The 12,251-nt window shown below is 41.3% G+C and overlaps 1 protein-coding gene across 1 annotated transcript in view; it reads right to left on the reverse strand.

Moving 5' to 3' along the window:
- LOC149252416 (ATP-dependent DNA helicase SRS2-like protein At4g25120) overlaps positions 1-12,251 on the reverse strand; it is a 429,434-nt gene that overhangs the window by 343,113 nt on the left and 74,070 nt on the right. Inside the window, exons 8-9 of the mRNA XM_089459690.1 lie at positions 8,774-8,830; positions 8,566-8,671 (exon numbers count right to left, since the gene is read on the reverse strand). Of these exons, the coding sequence (XP_089315816.1) occupies positions 8,566-8,671; positions 8,774-8,830 (163 nt within the window). The remainder of the gene's footprint in view (positions 1-8,565; positions 8,672-8,773; positions 8,831-12,251) is intronic.

Raw genomic sequence — 12,251 nt, forward strand, 5'->3', positions numbered from 1 at the left:
GTTGTCCAGCATAGGGAACAGCGGGAGTCGCTGTGGGGTTTGATCATCCATTTGCTGATTTACAGGAATATCTGTCTCCGGATAGAGGTACTACTGTCGAGGATATTCTCTGTTGGGTGAGCCATTTCTGGCACCCTAGTTGTATTCATGAAATCTGCTTAATAATACAAACCCTCTATATGTTGCACCGATTTTCCCGAATTGGGTTTTTCCGGGGATGATTGTCCAAAAATAACGGTGTCCCTTGTGTTATTGTCTCAATTTATTTCAGTTCATGATTTGTATATTTGTGTAGGCTGCAATAGTGTTTACATCGATGTTTATGAAATTAAATAACTTGTTAATGCAAAGAACAAGTAGGAGATTGTAAACTAGTAATTGCAGTAGGGGTTTCTGATGTGTTAGATTCAGAAATTTTCACATGGTATCAGAGGGATTGCAAATCATAGGCGACTGAAGACACCAGCCGAGAAATCCGAGAATTTGCAGCAGAGAGGCAGTTGTCCCGAGTGACAGCGTTGTTCCAAAGCCGAAGAGGCAGAAGGAAGAGTGACGCAGTGCAGGGAAGGTGACACAGAGGCTCATGCAGTGCCTGCATCAGCACTCTGAGCCAAGTGAGGGAAATGTAGTAGCTGGGAGGAGCCCACACAGTAGCTGCATCAGCGATTAGGGCCAACGCAGAGGCAGAGGGAGGAAGATCAGGCTCACGCAGAGCCACGTCATCTTTCTGAGCCAAGAAGGATTGATGCAGTTGGCCAGGAGGAGCTGATCCAGCCCACACAGTGATTGCGCAGAGCCTGAAGGGATCAGATTCTTCAGTTGCTAGGGCTAAGGGAGCTGAGCAGATTTCGATTTGAGGAGCCGGTGGGACGTTGTTTCTGTTGGTGCAGAATAGTGTCTAAGGAGATTGAACCAAGGTAGAGGGAATCACTGCCTTGACAAATTTCTAGCCAAGAAATCTAGATCCGGGTTGCAGCAGCAAAGGAGGATTGGAGAGGAGTGATTCGACAGTTGGCCGGTGGATTTCCAAGAGGGAAATCAGGACTCAAAGGGAGTCTAGAGAAGAGGAGCAGAGATGGCAGTGAACGGATTAAGGGATCAAGACAGATTGGACAGAACTTCCAATTTTGTCATCTGGAAGGCCAGGATCCTGGCAATCTTGGATAAACATCGCATCAAGGACTATGTGCCTTAAAGGTTGTTGCTGAACCAGTCGCCGCTGGTCCATTGAAGAAATACGAGGAGGCCCAAGGTAAGGCCAAGTGCATGATCCTGGACGAGGTCAAAGATCATGTAGTACCACACATTGTTGAGAAGAACACAGCAAGGGAGATGTGGGAAACCCTGACCATCTTGTATCAGGGCTATTCCGTGCAACGGAAGATGCTATTAGAAAATCAGCTGAGACAGTATCAGATGCAGAAAGGAGAGGAGATAGATCCCTTCCTTCTCAAGTTGCAAGGGATTCGCGACCAGCTTACTTCCATGGGGTCTACACCAGATCCAGAGTTCATGGTCGAGACTGCTCTGAATGCAGTCACTGAGGACTGGGAGACGTTTGTCCAAAGCATTTTGGGTAGAGCAACTCTCCCCAGTTGGGAGGAGATGTGGGCAACTCTTCAACAGGAAGAGCTCAGGAAATTGACCAAGGTGGGGAGTAGTGGTAAGGGAGTTCGAATCAAGAAGGAGGAGGAGGATGCAGCTCTCACATCAGCGGGACAGCAGGGGCTACAGAAGAGGAAGAAGAAAGACATCTCCAAGGTCAAGTGCTTCAACTGTGGGGAGTTGGGACATTATGCCTCTCAGTGCCCCAAGAAGAAAGGCAAGGGAGAAGCTTCCGACTCAAAGGTTGCTCCAGCAAAGGCGGAGAAGGATGTCGAGATTGATGACAATTGTGCCATGAGTGCTCATGCGCCTCTAGAGAAGAGGTGGGGAGACATGGAGTTGTAGTTAAGAGGACTACAGAAGAGGGTAGGATCCTTGAGGTGCCCAAACTCTTGGATCACATACGGCCACGGGAGCCCTTAACAACAGTAGCATAATGCACAGCATAGAGGACTGATGCAGAGGATCAGTGTGATGCTTCTATGGTGAAGCATTGCTAGAGCACATTCCTCGCTAAGAGGGAGTGTTGATTTTGGGTAGCATCGGATGTGCTCTAGCTCCGAAATTTTGTGGAGGGGTTACAACACATGAGATCTCTAGAACCGAGAAATCGTTTGGAGAAATTCCACCCGGATGAGGAGTTATTAAAATAATTAATATTTTTAATGAGTTCCTAAGTCTAAACTTAGGAAAATAAAAATATTAATCTGTATTAATAAAATATGGGTGAGAAAGTTCTAAGTGACGAGGATCAAGCTAGTTCTAATCTTAGCCATTGATTAGGGACTTAATCTCGGCCGTTGATTCGTCAACAGGAAAAGTATAAGAGGAGGCTTGAGGGTCAGTTGGAGACACACCAAGTGATCAAAGAATTTGATTTTCTAGGGCGAGGTTTGCTGAGGAAATCGAGTTAGTGATCAGAGTTGTAGCGAGGGGCAGTTCAGCAAGGGATTTTCATCCGAGGCTGAAGAATACATAGTAGAGAGGCAGTGCAGTGCTAGGAGAGACAACGCAGGCCCTAGAAGGGCTAACGCAGAGGTCGTAAAGCTGATGCAGAGGACGCAGAGGGCTGACGCAGTGAGACGCAAAAGTCGCAGAGGCTGATGCTGGGCCTCAGAGGCAGTGCTGGGGAGATTCTGTGGGGCAGACTGGGAGCAGATCAGCAAATTCTAAGCTGAGAGAGGGTGACGCAGCTCTTGGAGGAGTGACGCAGTTCCAGAGCAGTGCTTGGAGCAGCTTTCGCTGTCCAACATAGGGAACCGTCGGAGTTGCTGCGGCGTTTGATCATTTGTTTGTTGACTTCCCGGAATATCTGTCTCCGGATAGAGGTACTACTGTCGAGGATATTCTCTGTTGGGTGAGCCATTTCTGGCACCCTAGTTGTATTCATGAAATTTGCTTAATAATACAAACCCTCTATATGCTGCACTGGTTTTCCTGAATTTGGTTTTTCCGGGACGATTGTCCAAAAATAACGATGTCCCTTGTGTTATTGTCTCAGTTTATTTCAGTTCATGATCTGTATATTTGTGTAGGCTGGAGTAGTGTTTACATCGATGTTTATGAAATTAAATAACTTGTTAATACAAAGAACAAGTAGGAGATTGTAAACCAGTAATTGCAGTACGAGTTTCTGATGTGTTATATTCAGAAATTTTCACACTTCAGAGTCAGAGCAGTATGCAGCAACGTAGATTGCTAGAGCACATTCCTCGCTAAGAGGGAATGTTGATTTGGGGTAGCATCAAATGTGCTCTAGGCCTCAAATTTTGCAGGGAGGCTTGGGTACATGTATTCCAAAGAACCTAGAAAGCGTTTTGGGAAATTCCACCCAGAGACAATTTTATTAAAATAATTAATATTTTTCAATGGGACCCTAAGTCTAAACTTAGGAAATTAAAAATATTAATGGGTATTAATCTAATTGTGGGTGTAACTTCTAAAAGAAGATGAGGATCAAGCTAAAATGATCCTAGCCATTGATTATCTTTTAATCTGGGTCGTTGAATGTCAACGAGAAGATTATTTAAGGTCGCTTGAGGGTCATTTGGAAAACACACCGAGAGATCAAGAGATCGAATTTTTGAAGTGAGAAGTTCTCAGGAGGAAATTTTGATCAAGGAGATTTCTTGCAGAGAGGGGCAATGAGTATCCGAAAGAAGGAAGTTTTCTTGGGCCAGAGAGTACGAGGCAGAGAGAGGGCAGAACGACGTCCAGAGAGAGTAAGACGCTGGCCCATGCAGAGTTGACGCAGTGGCAGCGCATGCCTTAGAGGGAGATCAAATTCCTGCTGAAGAAATCGAGTTTCAGTAGCTGGGAGCCAAGGTGTGAGACCGAGAGGCGGATATTCGAATTTTCCGGCCAGCAAAGGATCTAGAGAAGGAGCAATGAGATACCCAGCAAGGGTGACGCAAGAACTACGTACGAGTGATGTAGTTTTGCGCAGAGGCTACGCAGTGGGTATGCAGAGGCCCCAATTCAGCGTGATCAGACTCAGATTCTCCTAGTGACCAGGTGAGATCATTTCACCATTCATTTTGTCCAGTTTCTCTTTGTATCGGATTGCTAATTGAGCATCCAAGAATTGTACTCATATTTTTTCTTGCATAATAATAAAACCGTCAAATCTGCTGCACCGATTTTCCCGCATTGGGTTTTTTCGGGGACATTTGTCCAAAAATAACAGTGTCATTTGTGTTGTATTTTGTTTCTTGCTCAATCTCTTGTTTCCGCAAATCATTTAATTAAGTGAAGGCTACAGTGCATGTATTACGATATTCGTCGTAGAAAACTGCAAGTAATTTGTCTAAAGGAATTTAACAAATAGGAGTAATATCATCGGTTGCTACAGTAGGGATTTCAGTTGAGAAATTTTCACAATGATGAGAAATGAACTCTCATCATTTGTATTTACACTCTTATAATGAGTTTGATTTACCTATTTGAGCCTACATTATCCCATCAAATAAAAATAATGTGCAAATAACTTACTTTTGGTGACAAGCCCACCAAACTAACTCATAAACAAAATAACAAGCCTCTCAAGAGGTCGAATAATCAATAATGCATGTTTTTCGACTCTCTAAGAGGTCTAATGAAGTCCATAAGTGCCAAAATGATGAATTGGACTTCCAAAAGTAATGCACAAGGGGTTGGCCCTTGTTGTCCACATAATAAACCTTTGGTGCTCCCAATGGCTGTGAGGGCACACAAGTGACCTCATGGGTCTCCAAGTAAGTCAAAGATGCATGTAGACCATCTATAAGGGCTCAGGTGATGGTGTAAGTGATGCCACATCAGTATACAAGTCCCGAGTCATTTGCCAAGTGCATGGTACAACTGTGGGGTTGGTTGGCCAAAGGTGAACGAGGTGCATCTTCCTCGAGCAATCTCTGAACATCTCTGGAGATCCATGGAGTGTTGTCTACTACTGTGGAGCCCCATGGCTCTCGAAACACACCCTACATGTGCCAATGTAGCCCTTTGGAGGGTTAGGACCCCGTATAAGGAAACCAAACCCAAAATGGAGACCACCTACAACCCTGCATAAGATCCAATGCGTCCCCTAGCCTTCCAGTACAACAAGTCATCAAGGAAATCAAGTAAAAGAGTTTATAAACCATGGACAACAAGTGGGAACTTCATAATGGTATGCCCTTCCATAATGTGCTTTGGCATGCTCCAAATGGGGTTAACCAAGTGTCCTATTAGGTGGTTTCTACTTCTAAAAGGGATAATATGTCCAAGGTACATTCTTTAAAAGGTGGTGGCATGTGGTAAAGGGATGAATGTAGTAGGCAATGAAAAGGGGCAGTCATGGGCCACATGTTGGGGTACAAGGGTAGCTAGTAAAAGAGAAGCCCACACTTGGGTATATATAATATAATGTATAGGAAGGAGCAATCGTGGTACATGACGTACCCCGGCCTTGGTTTTTCCACTATTCTTTATATGCTTTTTGTCTTTTATCATTTTTCTTTAATTAACTGCTCGAGGCTCAAGGGGTAAGAGCATGATGTGTGAGATATAACAGTGGGTAACCCTTTTAAGGTAGGGCAGTTCATTGTCCACCAAGGGTTGGGACAATCATGGGTTCCTAAATGATAAAAGAGGCTCATCTAGGGCCTATAGGAACCAGGGTGATGGCCGTGATGATGGGGTAGAGCTCATGTATTGGCTTTTGCCCATGTGCTGAATGTGTTTGTCCTAGCGATCTTTTGCATTTTGTGGTACATTTTCTTGTTGAATGTGGCCAATTATGCTTTTACTTTTCTTTTGGGCTACATCAAACTTCGGGGCATCATTGCAGGCCTGACCCAAGGTGTGGGCAAGGGGAAGGGGAAAGCTAATCCTATGTGGACCCAGTGGAGGAATGTGGAACCAGGTGGAAGAAATGATTAATGGGGTTATAATGAGTGGAAAGGGTGCAATATATGTGGATGAGGGAGTGGGACCACACAACCAAAATCAGCGTTTCCCATGGAGGTGAGAGTCAGTAAAAGAGATCCCATGGGACTAGAATCCATGGTTAACATCCAAAAGGGGTCTAGGGGACAAGAGCACAGACCTAGCTCATTCTTTTCGCTAAATCCCCCCATTAATCCATGCCCAAAAGTGTCCATGATAAGCAAACTATATTACTCAATTACCAAATGACATGGCATACCTTTAGGTTCGGGAGGCCCACTTTCAAACATATGATCATGGCAGAATGGTGAGGCACCACATGGTTGGCTCAGGTGGCAGAGAAGTGGCACAACAAGTTAGTTGGTGGCTGCAAGGGGTTGTTGGCTGCCAACTGAGGACCATCTTGGAGAAAAAATTTATGCTCGGGATATCACCCATGAAATTGTGGGTAACAGTCATCTCGAAAAGAGGAATTCAATGCAATAATTATCTCCATCAAATGAGCTCTCCAAAGTGGAATTTGGCTCTATTTGTCAATTTTAACAACTTCAGATGTAGACCTGTCTATTTTTTTGTCATTCTACGTGAGATGGTTGTTTATGGACCTTGTCCACTTCAATATTGTTAGCCTCCCTCACCTATTCTATAAAAAGAAAGGAAAGAGTCTTCCGTTTCACTAATTGATACTCAGACTGATCATCTCTTAGAAATGTGAGAGCATGAACAAACTTGTATCTTTTATGGATAGTTATTCTTTAATGTACTTTGCACTCTTTTCTAGCGCACGAGGGTTGACGTTAGCATTAGTGTTCTCCCAAGAAAGACAAAAAGAACTAGAGTTTGCAAGAAGCCCTAGAAAGCAAAGGGACAACTTGTTCATGCGGTTCTTGTGAGACAAGAAGAGCGGGGTTTGTGGCATTGGAAACCCTAGGAGTATGTAAAGTGCTAGATGTGGAGAAGATAATAGAAGGATATCTTGTTTTCTCTTGTACACTTGTGTGATGCAAGTGTCGGTGCGAAGAGAACCTTCCGGTATGTACACCTGCTAGTTTGGATCTCTGGTGGAGTGACCAGCTTTGGTTGAGAGTGTGATGCTGTCCAAACCTTCTGTACTTACATATCTGACTTTCAGCTTATAATCTCATAGTGATGAGTAGTTTCTAAAGTTGTTTTGTATGCAGATTTATCATGAACAGCTAAATGATTTTGCCAAACGCTCAGACAAACAGATAGAAGTTAAGTGAGCAGACTTTTGGCTGTAATAAGTACAACGTAATTGTGCAGAGAGGCGCTCTCCAGCACAGTATGGAAGAGATGTTATAATGTCCTGTTATGTTATGTACCATCGCCTCGATAATTAAAATTATAAAAATAAATTTAATAATTATAATTATTAATTATTGATGTTGGCTCGATAAATAAAACTATAAAAATAAAATTAATACTTTTAATTAATAATTATTAATGTTGGCTCAATAATTAAAATTAAAAAATTAAAATTAAATTTGGAGGTTTGATCCCTCTCAGCGCTTGATAGATCCAGGGTTAACATGTATCTAGGCTGCTTAGGTAATTTTAAGATCTGTTATATGTTGGGTTTTGTGCCATTAGGGCTGGGAACATATTTCCATTAAAGTACAATTGTTTGGTATTTATTTTTTTTGACTGCCTAGTGTATTTGGTTAGACAGAAAGGAAATATATATTGCTGTACTTTATATTTCTCATTGAGCCCAAAGGTCAAAATTTCACAGAAAATAAATCCAGAGAACCTCTAATTTTCAAAGAAAACCTCTAAATGATTATAATGCTTGAGAATACCGAAACTACAATAAGAAAGTAGAATTGCGATATGAAATTTTTCGAACTCTCCCTATCAACAAGATCTAAGTTATTGATTGCACAATGCCCATGTTAGGGTAATGCCTTAATAAGCTCTGTTAGCTGGAAGGTCAACTAATATAAATGCAAGAGGATAGATAACAGGGAGTAAGCTTTGTCATGACACACCAGCATTATACATTCACATTCTGTTCAGATTGTGCTAATTCTATCAACAGGTGACAATTTTGCAATTGATATTGGACTAATTAAACTTCAAAAGGTTATCTTGAGATGCCACCTAATTCGTTATATAAACATTTATAGGCTATAAAATCCCATTTTGAATATCACAACCCAGTTTTTCCCCCTTACCTTTTTTAATTATACTTAGCCCTAACCAACGGAAGTAGGTCATCATAAGTAGCTCTCAGAATGTCAAAAATATGCAATTGTTTGGAAACCAATTTTCTGTTTGAAAGGTCCAATTTGTGGCCTTGGTATATCAAGAAGCTATCCTAACCACTTTTGGCCACTAGTTTAGAAGGATCAATGACATTCAGCTTTCTATAGAATAACTTAATTTCAGGTGTCACATTTCGTACACAGTACTTAACATTATTAGAAAAATCAAATGTACATTCTCTCTATAACTCTATATTAACCACAATAATGGATTTTATATGTGACCCTTGAATTTTTCCATCAGAATCACAAACATGTGAGAACATACCTTCTGAGTAGTCCTTGAGAAGCTTTACTGCACAACTGATAAAATCATGGTAGTCTAGAGCATTACAAGCTTTTAATGTAGCATTATAATGCCCAAGAATAGAAGCCTGTTATAAAAACAGCACTTGTTAAACATTTTATAAGTTACGTAGTGGTCAATCACATAGCTCTTAGAACTACCAAAGATCAAATTGAAGAAATCCACTTACACCAGTCATATTGCCCATCTTTTCATAGTCTTCAGGTGTCCTCCCCGCAGCTTTGGCCTTGAAAAAATTTCAGTCAATGGGAATCATTATCTCTTGGAACTTGAAAAGGGAACAACCAATTAAAATGCAGAGAAATATGCGATAAATTTGTCTTCACACAGCACACTACATACATGAACATGAAAATAGGCCACCTACCAATCTTTCATGTTCCACTCATCTAACCAAGAAGAAAAATGTCACTGATGAGTCTTGCAACTTCTTATTTTGATCATCAATTTCCATTTTTTTAATCTGAACCTTTTGCCCTGTTCATTGCTACCATTTTGCCCAATCCATGCATACAATGGTCAGTTAGGACTTGTCACTTTTATGCATTTTTACTTGGAATCCCATGATTTAATCCATGTTATTGTTAAGAATTAAGTGGAATGAAAGAACCTATATGTGCATACTTTTTACTGGTGCTGTTTCAGGTCATAGAGAGATTTCACCGTCTAACAGTGAAGAGTTATTAGATGGTCACATAATTTCATTGCTGAATTCATCATTCAGTAGTGTGCTGACAAGTCCTTCAGCGTGCTCATAAGTTCCTCTAGCACTGATGAGTTCCATATGCTGATAAGCCCTTCTAGCATGTTGACGAATCAACATTGTGTAATAAATATAAACATACGTAAATATAAATAATCAATAATCAATAACTAATAATTGGTGATCTTGATCTCGCAATCCACTAGTTGCCATCTCTGCCCATCAAAAAAGTCGAATGACCTCCTCTCTCCTTTGCGCTGCTGTTAGGCTAGCCTACGCACTCCCTATTGGAGTCGGTAGATATGCTGCCCCTTGTTGCTGCTCAGCAAATGAGAATTCGAATTCCCTGGCTAAGAATTCTCTGAAGAAGAAATTCCCTCAAGTGTCCCTCCCCTCTTCCATTGACGCTATTCTGCCAACAACAGCAGCAAAATATTTGTGTCCCAGCTGAAGATCTGCTCTGCAAGGAAAAAATACGTTACTCCCTTCTGCCTCTTAAAAGCTTCGATCTGGAGATCGAATCCCTTTGTCGACTCACTCAGAGAAATCGGTTTCTCCTCAAAACTTTGTCCTCCTTGGCCTTCGAACTGCGCTGCCTCTAAGGTTTCGAATTGTTGCCTCTGCAATAATTTTGAACTCCTCTTCCTTTCTGCTTCTGAGTTCTTCTGCTTACGATCTGTGCTCCGATACCATGTGAAAAATCGGTTACCTGATTCCTACTGCAGCAAACTAATTATATTTCACCTACTTGTTAAATTAATTGAACAAGTTACTTGCAGTTTTCTATGGCAAATACTGAAATACATACACTGCAGCCTACACCAAATAAAACTACGGAAACTAAATACAGCACAGGAGAGAAATAAACATCACACACATCTACAAAGTTATTTTTGGACAAAAGTCCCCGAAAAACCCCAATGCGGGAAAACCAGTGCAGCAACTATTATTATGCGGTAGTAATTCTGAATACAATCTCTAGATGCCCTGCTAGCTATCCAGTACAGAGAATATTATTGACAGAGAGATGAGTGAGATTACCTCACACTATCACTGGAGATCCTGGCTGATCCAGCCACTGAATGGCCAGCCCCTGGCTGCCTCTGCGCAGTCTCTACGCAATCACTGCGTAGGCCCTACGTCACAGCTACTGGGGTCTGCGTCACTCCTCCCAGCTGATCGATTTGCCTCTGAGATTTCGAATTCTGCCCTCTTGATCTCACACCCCGGCTTCTGGCTTTGGAAATCGATTCTCTAGCGAATTTACGGATTCCCTTTGGGCTTTTATGCTGCCCCTGTGTCAGCCCCTCTAGCTTTGCGCTAGCTCTGCTGGATCTCTCTCTGCCTTCTCTGCTGAGTATTCCCGAATCAGGAGAAATCTCCAACCGAAACTATCCATGCCCCTCACTGCAAGAGATCACTTCGAATTCTCTTTTCGGCAACTGTTGTGCTTCAGAAATTTGATCTTCTGATCTCCCCTCAATGTGTCTTCCAAATGTCCATCAAGATTCCTCTTATTATCTTTCTATTGAGAACCAACGACCCAGATTAGATCCTAATCAATGGCTCAAATCATTTTGGCTTGATCCTCGTCTTCTTCTAGAAGTTTCACCCACGGGTAGATTAATACCCTTTAATTATTTTAATTCCATAAGTTTACACTTAGGCACCCATCAAAAATAATTAATTATTTTAATAAAGTTGTCTCCGGGTGGAATTTCTCAAAATGATTTTTGGATTGAGGAATACATGTGTCCAAGCCTCCCTGCAAATATTTTAGGCTTAGATCACATCCGATGCTACCAGAAATCAACAGACTGTAAATCTATTCTCTCACCTTACTAGGAAGGTTAATCTTTAGCATTTGTGCAGTGGGACCTCCCTTCAGGCCTTAGGGTTATAGGAGGGGCACTACTTGGAAAACTTGTATTGGGATAGCATGTTTATTCTCCCCCTACACCATACTAGACACTTTCCATGACACATTACAAGCCCCTTTCGTACTACTTCCATTCTTTCAGCCTAACTTATCATCGGTCCTTTGGGATTTGGAACCCTCTTGTCCACACTACTTGAGTAGGGCCAAGAAACAATTCCATGAAGATTGATGCAGCTAAAAAAATGAAAAAGCATATCATGGCCACAATAAATGTACATCATACTTTGAAATTTACATGATTAGAAATACAAATAGTCTTCATTGTAATCAATCTCAAACTATTTTCTTTTATTGTTCTTATTATCACACCTGTTAGTTTTTCCATTTTTTCATATGGATCATATCAAAAGGGTGGTTGAAATCGTAGACTATTCAAATCTTTAATTCGAGCTATTATAGTAAATGTCATACCTTGTCTCTCTCGTTATCCAATATTAATAGTAATTTTCTCCAAAGTCAATCATTGTGACTGACTTTATCTTTCTTACACAGGATAAGAAAGTTTTGTTCCTCTCTTTCTATAGACCGTCGCTGATGTAATGCATGTCAAAAATTGCACAATGCTACCCCTATTCTTCCACCTGGAAACCTATAGTATCTTTTGACCAAAATTGACTTCCCATAACTTGGCAACGCCTTCTGGCTCAAAAAATTCAATGTTGCATGCCATTCTCTCATCAAACTGAACAAAATGGGACCAAGTTGACTTTTTTATTTTTGGGACTTGCATTGGGAAATGTCAACTACCTCAAGAAATATGAAGAGTTGATATAGTGAGATCATAATTTTGAGAAACATCTGAGGGATATTGCACCAAGGCCAAGGCCAAATGCAAACTCAATAGACATCGTTGCATTGAAATTGTCAAAGAATCTGGGAAGCGGAAGTACCAACCTTTTCAACAAGGATCGGATCACATATTAGCAGTCCATGTGTCATGGTCATCCCTTTCTCCAAGTTATATATTGTTAATGATCTTAGTAAAACCATGATTCTATGTAACAA

The sequence above is a fragment of the Pinus tabuliformis genome, chromosome 7 (assembly GCF_031772625.1).
Source record: "Pinus tabuliformis cultivar Carrire ecotype Pingquan chromosome 7, CPIR1, whole genome shotgun sequence".
Taxonomy (NCBI): Eukaryota; Viridiplantae; Streptophyta; class Pinopsida; order Pinales; family Pinaceae; genus Pinus; species Pinus tabuliformis.